At 37.7% G+C, this 12,299-nt stretch overlaps 1 protein-coding gene across 11 annotated transcripts in view; it reads left to right on the forward strand.

Annotated features, from left to right (window-relative positions):
* The window catches only part of ROBO2 (roundabout guidance receptor 2), a 472,649-nt gene that overhangs the window by 349,906 nt on the left and 110,444 nt on the right, over positions 1 to 12,299 (forward strand). Inside the window, exon 1 of one of the 11 annotated variants that reach the window (XM_075102120.1) lies at positions 665 to 701. The exons of the other annotated variants lie outside the window; for them this stretch is intronic. Coding sequence (XP_074958221.1) covers positions 680 to 701 — 22 coding nt within the window. The 5' untranslated portion in view covers positions 665 to 679. Of the gene's footprint in view, positions 1 to 664; positions 702 to 12,299 lie in introns of those variants that run through there. 11 annotated transcript variants of the gene reach the window in all.

Consider the following 12,299-nt stretch of genomic DNA (forward strand, 5'->3'; position numbering starts at 1 on the left):
TTGGTATCAACCTGAGACAGTATTAACCTGTCGATCATTCAGCAGCAATTTTTTTAGGAAGTAGAAGTTATCTAAGCAGTAATTTGGGAGGTTCTGGGCTGAAATCCCTACGGCCATTTCAGCCCATTTGTTATATTTTCATCAGCACTGTCAGTGAGGAAAAAGCAGTGAGCTGTAAGCTTTCATGCCTGTTACTGAATGAGAAAAACTGTCCTGGGCTTTCTGTAGCCCTTACTGCTGTACTGACTGGCCATGCTTAAAATTCAATTGGTATTTGACTCAGAAAGCAAACACTTTGCATCTACTGGCATGACATTTGGCAGTCTTGAGGCTTAAATTGATGTGTTCATTGGGATCTAAAAGTTTGTGCTAATGCAATGCAATCTTTCTTTTATCAGGCATTAACAATGATACTTGATGATGGCATGTGAAGATAATAAAAATGTTTCTCAGAGAATGGTTCCAGTCAGCTTGTTCAGATGCTATGCTCAAGTAAATGTGATGATAGTGGCACGTGACTAAACAGTAACAACAGTAAACATTAAACTTAGGCCGTCATTTGAGGGGTTAGAAATCATGGTAGTATCCAGAGTGGAAGGTAACATTACACGTCATGCATTCTGACAGATATTCTTTTCTTTTTTTAATTTCTTTTTTATGTTCTCACTACACCATTGTAATGTCAACAGCTCGCCCCGTTGGTAAGTAACCATCCTTCTATCCATTTTAGCATGGCTTCATGCAATGCTTCATCTTTCATTTGCAACAACATTTAACTGGCTGAAATTAGCAGCCAGTGCTTAATAGTTTTGACTGTCTAACACCAGGCAAGTGATTTTGACTGACAAAGTGCTATTTCTGAACTTTGTATTTTCTGCTGTGTTATGTGTAAATGCATTTGCCAAATCACCAACAAACACCAATCAGCAAAACGGGGTGGGTGTGGTGATACTGAGCCAAAATCACTCATTCAGAGGTTTTTAACAGTCTGTTTAAGGGCCTGGTATAAAAGCCACTGAAATCAACAGAAAGGATCGTATTGACTTCGGTGAGCTTCTATCAGGCCCTAAACGATCAGCTCGTTATGCTTTTATTGCTTAGCAGTAAAAGCACAGGCTTTGCATGTCCTGTCTTTCTTGTATCTTTCAAAGAGTTCTGAAATTAAGTAGTCCTGAAATTGAAGAGGGGATGGAGTAGATTTCCGTGCTTGCTGAGAAAGTTCATAGTTTATTTTTGCCCTTGGGTCACCTTGGAGTGCATTTTGGAATGCGCTGTATAGGATGCAGTCTGTTTTGAGTAACAAGCCCAGAGGAAGACAACCTCTGGATTCTGAATTCCCACGCTGAAAATTCGATTCCTTCCTATACCTTTGAAATTACTTCTGAAAAATTATAAAAATCTAACTGAGCATAATGGAAAAATTGCAACTGTCAGGAGCTGAAATTAACTTTTGGTGTTCAGAAATATCCTGAACATATTCTCTAATTTTCATTCACGGATGTTTACTCTGTACCTGTATGGATTTTCTAAATAATTTGACCAGTTGCACTGCCCCTCTGATTTTTGTAGTTTGTGTTTAGATGTGTCTGTTAGAATAATAATATGGTTACTCTGATTTTTTGGATTAGTGTGAAAAGTATGTACTGGAGTTTATGGAGATTGCTGAGGGGTTTGGTCTGTCTTCGTGTAGTCAAAACTTATGTTACATATGCATTTGACTAAAGTTTGTGAGTTTGAACTTGTCTCAGCTCTTCACTGTTATGAATTGGAGGAAGAGTGGTTGGAATAACGTAAAGGTAAAATCCAGGTTAGGCCTCTGTTTCCAGAACTAAGGTGATCCCATGCTTATTAGCTTGCTTGAACTAGCATATGTGGAGTCAAGTCAAGTACCTCCACAGTCATGGCATGGCTATCCATACCTGCAGAATTATCCGTGCAGAATGGAAATTCACTGTTCTTCATTTGGGGTTTTGATAGCAAGCTTTAAACCCTAGTCACTACTCTATTACTTTGGCTTTATGCTAGTTATCAAGAAATTAATTCCCAGGAATTGTAACAGTGTAAAACTGGAGTAAACTCGTATGAAAATTTTCCTTTGCTTAGAAGATAGGGTATGAATGTGGTGTGCTTCTAATGTAAATCTCTCATGTTGTGGGGAGGGGATTATGGCTAATAATGAACCCTTCGTTCACTAAGAAGATGCTACAAGATTAAAAGTATTTTACTTCTAGATATTTTTCTCAGTTTGCTTACTCTTAAAAGAAAGGCAAGGAAAAAAATCACAAAGTAGAGACTGTTTCAGGCTCTGTGAAAGCCACATAAAATAAATGACGGAGATTTACAAGAAAATTATAGGTTTCGGCAGTGTTGGTAGTTTCTCATTTCAGAACACTGATTCTTTTTTAAGACTTTTCAGGCTGTTGAGTCACCCATGAATCCATCTCCAAAGCTTGTACAGAAGCTCTTGGTCTCAAGTTACTTTATGTACAGGTATATGATTCCCTTGTGTGACCATGCTGTGATCAATTTGCCATAATCCCTGCCTACGCTATTTTATTTCGTTGCAAGTGAACATCTGCTACAAAGAAAATTCTTCTTTTACATGATTTATTCAGGAAACATAAATTAGAATGGTTGACCTCATAATAATTATTATATGGTCATATGGTCTTTATCAAATTATTTAATTTAGTTATTATCTTTGTGAATTGTGAAAAGATTGTCAAGCAAATAAGTCCAACCCCAAAGATATTTAACATATAGAATCCCATACAAGTGTGTTCCTGAAAGGAAACTGATTTCTGTAAATATCTCTGTTCAGTCAAGAGTAGGCAAAGCAGGTGGCTACCTATCCTGTTTTTTGAAAATTTAAAACTCAGTAAAGCAAACCAAAGTAACTTCCCTCTCCACCACCAGTTCTCCACCAAGAAGCCCAAATGATCTTCTGTTAAAACTGTCATTTGACAAGAATGGTGAGTCAAACCTGGTAGCATTTTTTGGTTCAGGAAGTTAACTGGAATGCAGAGCAAAAATACCTCTCCTTACAGAAAGGAAGCTAAAGCAAACACTACTTAATGTTATTAAGCTCTCTAGGAGGATGACATTTTAACAGAAGTATATTTTTATAGTTATGTATATGTTAAACTGCAGGGGAGCAGTTTAAAAGTTTCTATTCTTTTGTGACACCTGAGAATTATCTATGTACCACTACCTTTCATCACTACCTCCAATTCAAAGCAGACATGTTTTGTCTTTATTGTGTTTTAAACAAGACTGAACCATTTTGTTTCAATGCCTTGTCACTGAAGAATAGAGGAATGTTTTTTTAATGTTCCAGGATTACAGTTCTTGTTGCAAACTGAATAATATTTATTTTCAGTTCAGGTTTTGCCTGTTTCAAATATTTATATTCTGTTAGTTGTGATTATTTTTATTTAAGTTTCAGCTTGCGTGGAAAATTCAGGAGTGGGATTACCAATGACCATGTTAGGTTCAAGCAGTTATTAACATATGGTATATACTACATAGACAAAATGAGGTGTAGTTTTGCTGAAGGTGTATGGCAGCTGGTGAATTTAACAGCTCTATGCCATATTACTCACCATGTTTCGACTTGCTGCTAGGAATAAATGGGTTGCCTCTTTCTAATGTAGATGTTCTCTTATGTATAAGCTTTTGAAAATATTTCCAACAGGATTACAACAGATGGGTTTAGGAAACAAGGTATTTATCCCTATTTAGACCATTTGTGCTGTTACTTCACTCCTTAGATGAATTTTCCAGATGAGCAAGTTAGTATTGTCTCACTTTCGCATTCTGCTGTATTTCTTATGGCAGCTGGGCAGGAGAATAGTTGTTAAAAGAAGCACAAAAGTTGGGAGCATCCCAAAATTTTCATATAGTCCCACTGAAAGTAGCATTGACCCTCTTTTCAAAAGCATTTGCTACAATGCTTTGAGACAGAGGACCTTCTATTTGAACTGAAATAGAAGATATACGAAGATCTGTCTGACATTCCAGTTACCTTTTTACTAATCATCCAAAAAGTCATTCAGACAACAGAATACTCAGTTTTCAAGTTAATTTCAGTGACAACCAAGTGAAAATACAGTTCTTTGCATTTCTGTTGCCTTGCAGTAAGTCTAGTTTACTTAGTTTATTGTTGTATGTTATGACGCCTCTTCCCAGAAAGAAGTGACATGCAGCAAATAGCTAGATACTTTTGCCACCTGGATAGAAATTAAGTATTTGGTGTTAACTAAGAAACTAAGGGCAGACCAACCAAGTTACAAAAACTTCACTAGACTACCATATCAGAGAAGAGAGAAACAGAAGAGACACATGCCATGAATTCCAAATTTCAGATTAATTAAGTACAGTCTATTCACATTTAAGTGCAATGTGATTGTATGATGCATTTCACTCTGCTCTGGGAAGTTTTCATGTCATAAATCAGCCTGACTTAATGGTCTATTAAGAGTGGTGCAGCATGAAATATAAAATAGAAAGGGCTGTATTTTAAACAAAATTGTATTAGGCATTGTGGCTTGAAATTATATTGTTCAGACAGTTCAGATTGGTGAGAAAGATCTCTCTTTATTCTTCTCCATTCCAGCTCTTGCAGGGAAAGTCTATATAGGATGAATGCTTTTATTTTTAGTATATTCATGAAAATATCACCTCCACTTGAGACACTGAGGATTTATACAATACCTGTAATGGCAATTGGTATGTGACAGAAGAGATGAGATCATGCTTGGCACTACAGTGCCATCTTGCAGTGACAGAAGTCTCAAATCTGTATCAAAGTGTGGTATGTTGCCTGTCTGCCTGCTGCTATCACCTATAGATATTTTCAGAAGAGAGTAAGGACACCAGTGGACATGAGGCTTTTGGGATTTGTTTCTTCCTTAAGTGAAAGAATAATGCATGATTCTTTTTTAAAAATAGGCACATTCTATAGATCAAAGAGGAAAGGTTGCCACAGAATGAAATTCAAATTTATTTGTATACCAGGAAGAAATTAAAATATGGAGCTGATTTGTTCTGACATTTATTGGCCTTTTAAAGACCAGTCTAAAAATCCTCAAGTCCTTAGCATTTCTACTTTGGCAAAACTCTGCTAGCTGAATTTATGCTTCAATCTTATATTGACTTCAGTTTTCATAGAAACATGTTTGCAATATATGGGCCAGAATGGGTCTGCAAGTGGACACTGAGCACATTAACCACCAAGCATTTCAGTCAGTGCTGGTCCACAAAACTTGGCTTCTTTTCCAGCTGCTCCAAGTTTTCTTGGGTATGCCAGGTAGTGATCAGAACAGAAACACAGAAGATCTGGTTGAGGATTTTTCTTCAATGATAAGTGAGAAAGATGTCAGTGTATGTTCTTGAAGTTTTAGCAAGTCATACTGTGACATCCTGGCTCATTCCACTAATGTACCAAGTATGTGCCAGTACTCATACTGTTTCTCTTAGAGAACACTCAGTTACACAAGTGCAGGAAGTGATCAAAGGTCAGGGGCCTCTTTTTTTTTTTTTTTTTTTTAATTGCTGAACTCTAGCTTGGGAAAGTTTTCAGAATTTTAATGTGTAAATCTTTTTTACCTTTTCTGAAGCATGCCCAAATCAGTGGGAATCGCTTTCTTACTTCAGTGGATTCTGAGTTTCTCCATAAGTCTTTGAAGATTAGCGTATGAAAAAGTCTTTTGATGTGTTGCTTCCCCCAAACTTTTTCCTTCCTTCTTCTAAAAGGAGAAATCACTTACTTTTCCTTCAAGAGGAGCATGGAAATCAATACATTTATCCATTCACTTTTCCCTTTACCTTCTTTGCTCAGTTGTTGCTAGCCATACTACAGTTTGGATACGATTTCAGTATTACGATTAAAGGGCAGGCAAATATGGGTGACACTGTTGTGGGCATTTGCTACAGGCCACCTGATCAGGACGAGGAAGTCAACGAGGCCTTCTACAGACAGCTGGCAGTAGCCTCACAATCACAGGCCCTGATTCTCATGGGAGACTTCAACCACTCTGATATTTGCTGGAAAAGCAACGCGACGAGGCATGCACAATCCATGAGGGTCCTGCAAAGCATTGAAGATGCTTTTTGACCCAGGTGGTGGAGGAGCCAATGAGGGGAGATGTGCTGCTGGACCTTATACTAATGAACAAAGAAGGTCTGGTTTGAGGACGTGAGGGTTGAGGGTAGCCTTGGCTGCAGTGACCACGAGATCATGGAGTTCAGAATCCTGCGTGGTAGAAGCAGGGTGACAAGTAGGATGAGAACCCTGGACTTCAAGAGAGCCAACTTTGGCCTCTTCAAAGACCTGCTTGGAGGAATCCCATGGGGTAGGGCTCTAGAAAGTAGGGGGGTCCAGGAAGGGGGTGTACCTGCTCAAGCAGGGGGCTTGGATGAGGTGATATACAGAGGTCCCCTCCAACTCCTAACGTTCTGTGATTCTGTGATTATTCAACAGCAAAATGACTGTATGCCCCATTCCTTGAATGCTAGCATTATCAATCATCATAAATAGTCTTTTTTCTTCCTCACTTCTTTCCTCTTCACGTTACAGTGGCCCCAATTGAGCAGAATATCTCCTCTCAACCTTTTTTATTCTCGGGTAAACAAACCAGGAACTTACCATCTTTCTCACTATAGATGTAGCCTATGAACCTATCTAGGCCTTTTACTCTTCTCATTGTCTCCTTAGATCTTTTCTTCAGCATGTGAATTCATGTTTTGTTGAAGGACATAACCAGATTACCCTCATTCATTGGATGAAAACTTACTATATCAGCAAGGGGTATGCTTTTCTTTTTTAAACACATTACCAGCAAACCCTCCTGCTATCTCTCATGACAAAAGGAAATGTGGCAGATGACATGTCTTTTTGTTGGCATAATTTGTTTTGTTTGCTAAACTCACAGAAGGTATAGTAGCACCAGCCATTCTCTAATGGTACAGTTTATATTACCAAGCGGGCTCAAGTGTTAAGATTTTAGGAAAGCACAGGTTTTCTATCTGATCTGAGCAAAAAGCGTATGCTGAATCTCAGACACTTGAGGGGGAAAAAAAGTCCTGAGTAATGTATATTATTGGGCAGACAGAATCAGTGCTACTTCTCTTTATATATATCAAAACTAAGTGAAGGACTTTCCAGAAAGGATTTTCCAGGAGTGTCTGTAAGGTGCAGGGGGCACTTAAAAGAGATGATTGGAGAAGATATAATAAAATAGAGATGTATGATTAAAGGGCAGCAGGCTACAGTCTAATGTTGAGATGAAATTCAGACCAGATATTTAAACTTAATGTTTAAATGTACTGTAAAACAAAGAGGAGGAAGGGGTCAGGAAAGGTGGGTGCTGAACTCAGAGCACTGGAAATGGGGGTGGGGGCTTGGGGCAGGAAGTAGATACCTTTCTTTTCTGCTATGTAGGAAACAGAGTTGGAATTTTTTATAATTATTCTCATAGTTTTGTTTCATTGTCATAAGTCCTAGGTAGGAAGGAAGAGCAAATCCTTGGTAGTAATTTTTTTTTGTACTTCAACTTTTGTTATAAAAATGATAAATGCAGATTTTGCAGTTATGTTAATTGAGTTTGAATGTAAACTAAACCTTTTCCATTATTGTTTGCCTTGCATCTTTTCCACCATGAAGATTTATCCCCTTCTTTCTTTTAGGTCATCCAGGAGTAAAAGAGAGATTTTATGTGTCAAGATATATAGGACAGTTAGCAGTTCTTTATTTATTGATTCTCTAGACTTCTTTCACCTCTTGCAAAGAAAGAAAAACATGCTTATGCTTCCACGCTTTCAGAGATTACCTGCTTCGGTGTTTCAGAACAACTGAAGGATAAAAATGTAGTTATATGTGAAATTCAGAGCCTGAATTTAAATTGAAGATTTGAACAATTAGTCCAGGTATGAAGGAAGGTTTAGCATTCTCAAATGATTGAAATGTGATCTTTTCACACTGTTATCTTTTCACGTGGCTCATCTGAAAAGAGCAAACAGAACAAAACAAAACAAAACAAAAAGAATTTCTCACTTTCCACAAGATAGGAGCAGCATGAAGGACACTTATACGAAAACTGGTCCTGGTAATAATCTTGCTGAGACCTCGCTTCCCCCTGCCTTCTACCTCTGCCCCACTGTAGACTGGTTCCTCTCCCCCAGTGCTTCCTTTCATTCAATCTGCTAAAAGTTCTCCCTGCTTTCCCCATGTGCTTCTAATTTTGTATATTTGATCTATCGGTGCAGGACATAGCAGAATTAATTTTGAAGCAGTATCAATGGTAAAGATGGTATCTGAGCTATGGGTTACAAATACTCCCCTAGGTCATGGGAAGGTGCTTTTCAGAAGAATCCAAACCAAGTACCTGCTTTGCCACCTCCACCTGTGCCATTTTAAAATAATATCATGGGTCTAGTGAGTGGCTTCACAAATCGGTTGTTATCCCCACGACATATCCATTCCTTGTTTTTATTGGCAGAACCATACACCTGAGGAAGAAATCATGGAGGAAAGAGAACACACTAAATGAACAAGGAAGGGAACGTAGCTAAAGGAAAAACAAAATATACACAAATGACATCTTTATACTTGATTCGAAGTCCAACTGCACTCATACAGACTAGGGAATAGTTATAGATTCCTATGCTAACATGATACTCATGAGAGAGAAAAAAAGGAAACTGATTTCCCAGGCAACTCAAACATAACTAGCATGCTAAAAAGTTACTTCCTTCCCAGTCTGTGAACATACCTAACCACTTGAGCACACCATAAGATTGAGGAGTCTTTTCACTTTAAAGAAAATGACCATCCTGAACTTGCATTAGTTTATCTCTGATAAGAAATATCTGAATTAGTAATAGGCCTAAATTGTTGTCCTTTCAGGCTTCTGTAATGTGTACTGTGTCAGAGGCTACACCCTTGATTTAACATTAGTCATAGCTAATGGCACACTAATAACTACATGTCCTAAGAACCAAACGTCACTTTCGGTATCCATTAAGAACTTCTGAGGAAAAAATTGACAACGAAGCCCGGGTTTCTGGTGTTTGAGACTCGAAATATTTTTTGGTTTCCTCTATTTACTCCATCAACAATAGTAGCCCTGTAAACCATCTTTCAAAACTCCTAGACTTTCATAGCCACACTTTTTGGCAGCTCACGCCGTGCAAAGGACAGATGTTATAGGAAGGTATATAAGTAGGGTCTTACAGTTTTCTTTTATATTTGTATCACAAAAACATCCAAAAGTCCAATATCTACCAGACCTTCTAGACAAATTTAACCAACAACAACACACAAATGTTGGGGATCGTTATTTTCTTTCAATAATTCCTCTAGTGCCTTCAACTGTTGTCTAAGCCAGTATCCGGAAGAGGCAAAGTAATCCTACAAATAAGTAATCCTACTCCATAGATGATGTCAAGGGTTACCTCCCTTTTCAAAATATGTAATACTTCAGCTAGAGCTCTGGGGACTTCTGCTGTCCTCCGTGTAAATGTAGAGGCAGGTCTTGATCTGTATTTGGTAAGACTGGAACTGAGTTTGATTTCTTAAAGCATCAGTGCGTATTGAAGATCAGCTGAAGTGGCCACAAGAATATTGTCACTGTGGTAAGGGTTTGAGATGAGCATCGAAATACTCACTTTCAAGTCTTCGAGGTCTTTGCAAAAGAAGATTGTGGTGTTGAAATGGTTCCAGAAGTCAGAAGACAATTTGGGGAAGGCACCATTATCTTATCACCCTGACTCTTTGACTTCCAGGCAGAGCTACTGAGTATTGTACCAGGCGTAACTCTGATTGTTCAAAGGATTGGATTATTATGGAATTAATTTATTGTTGCTAATGTACAATGCTGAAAAAGACTGTAGATGGGAGAATTAGGTTGGTCTGCTGTCTCTTCCCATGCGGAAGCAGAGCTCAGTCTTAAAGAATCTTGGTGCTTTAGCAGCCACTGTGTTTCTGCTTGTTCATTAAAGCTTTTTCCCCTATCAGTGAGCATTGTCTGAGTTTTGCTGAGAATGTTTACAAGTCAGAATCTTTCCCCTTGACCCCTTTGAACCAGCCGCAGAAGTATGTTTATGGATAGTAAACAATTCCAGTTTAAAATGAAGTACTCATCTTTATCACTTTAGCTTATCTAAGTAATCTTCGTAATGAATTTCATTTGCAGTTCACTGTCAACTGATATTAGTTGCAATTAAAGGTTGTCAAATCTGTAATTTAAGCCCTTTAATATTTGTTGCTGTCACTCTTTTCCTGTAATATATTATTTTTTTCAATGGGTCTGATCCAGAGACCACATAAGCCAATAGGAGATTTTCTACCAACTTCAATGAGCTTTGAATGAAGTCTCATATGCCATGGTGTGTGAGGACATTTTATCTAAGTACATGTAATTAAAAGATTACTAAAGTTTCTGTTATCTGAAAATTGTTTGGATTATGAAAAATGAGTTTTGTCTCATAGTGGTGGCCTTAGGTAATTGAGGATGTTTAGAAAGGACCCAAACAACAAGAACAACAACAACAAAAATTCATTTCTGCTCGTGGTAGCAATGCAAGACTAAAACTTCCTACAATATCTACTTCTAATTAAAATCACAGCAATATAGTGTGTGCACCCCAGGGCACTTGGGCTGAGGCAAGCACTGTGAGCAAGTCATGATAATAAAATTCCCTTAGGATCATTGAATTCAATGTGAACCACAAATCACAAAATCAGCTTAGAAAACTGTCACTGGGAGAAAATGTTGCTAGTACTTGATATGGAATCAGCATACTTTTTGCTATAAATTCATATTTTCCTCCTGTGGTAATTTTCCCCTTCCCTTCTGAGTCTTCTGCCACATTTCTTATCAGGTGACCAGAGTTCACCTAGGAGGGATGAACTCACTGTCTCTGTCAGGCTTCTTTACATCAGCAGCTTTATCAGCTCCTGACGAATTAGTGCAACCTTTAGTATTCAGTAACACTACTGGGAAAGAAATTAATGCAATCCATCCCATCAGATGAGAGATTCTGCAAACTGTTAAGATTGGAGAAGAGTTGAGAAATCCATTTGAAATAATTTGCAGTGTTTGTTTCTTCTTTTTTTTTCTAAAGCTCTCTAACACTTGAAGCAGAGGCTACCCTCATATACATTTATTAATAGAATAAAAGATCCATTCAGTCATGCATAAAATGACATCTAGAAAGAGTGCAACAGAATGCACTCTTCCCATTTTGAACAATGTAACTAATGCTCACTACTGCTCATGCTTTTCTATCTCCATTTTAATTCTTGCAGTAGAATACTGTTCTGTGCTGTAAAAATAGTTCTGAACATGATGTGATTAACCTTGGGGTCCCCCCATCCCCTCATCTCAAAGCCCCCTTGTACATGGCCTATGCTTTCTATTCATGTTCAACCATCTGATTTCCATATCATCCTGCTCAGTCTCACAAGCGGCTATTAGCATAACAGAGCTTTAGTGTGACATTGATTGAAGCCAGCGCTTGCTGAATGCAGTATCAAAGCATAATTTGCCAGAAATCAAATCTAATTTACTGTGTATTATTTAAATTTCTGAAAAAAAAAAAGTTTCAATAAAAATATACTAGGTCTGTAGTTTTAATTGTTCTTTTTTTCATATTTTTGTCTAGTCCCCTGGAATCCAAGCAATATATTTCCTTTTAGAGACACTGTCTTTGACTTTCAAACGTCAATTAAGCAAGATTTTTTTCCACTCTGTTTATTCCAATCCAGTTAGTGTTACATCTGAAACAGTAAAGGGTAATAGTTTGATAGACACAACACTCAGTTTGCTTCTTCATAACAGTTTTTCCAACAGATTCTTCTAATGACCTTAATGTTTAGCTTGAATTAAGCATTAAAGTACCACAGAACTTTAACAGCTGAAGCATATCAAGCCTGCTGTTATTTCTCTAACTGTACCTTTTCAGAGTGTTTTACACATTCACCTACTTCAAGAGAAACAATAATGGCTCGAATTAGGTTTTGTCCAACATTCCACTGAAGCTGGGCTTTGAGGAAGTCATGATCTCAGTTAACCTTTCTACAAAATGGGAGTAATAATATTTATCTGTCTTTATAAACAGCATGTATATATGAAGATAATGAACTCTCTTTTTAGGAAAATTGAAGAGCCCAAATTCTTTTCTGTCAAAGAAGCCTTGCTGCCTCCGAGCAGGGTTGCTTTGCATTCTCTGGGGATAATGGCAGCCTTACTGCTTTGGTACTTATACTTGACCAAGAATTACTCCTGCAATTATTAACT

The sequence above is a fragment of the Phalacrocorax aristotelis genome, chromosome 1 (assembly GCF_949628215.1).
Source record: "Phalacrocorax aristotelis chromosome 1, bGulAri2.1, whole genome shotgun sequence".
NCBI classification, from domain to species: domain Eukaryota; kingdom Metazoa; phylum Chordata; class Aves; order Suliformes; family Phalacrocoracidae; genus Phalacrocorax; species Phalacrocorax aristotelis.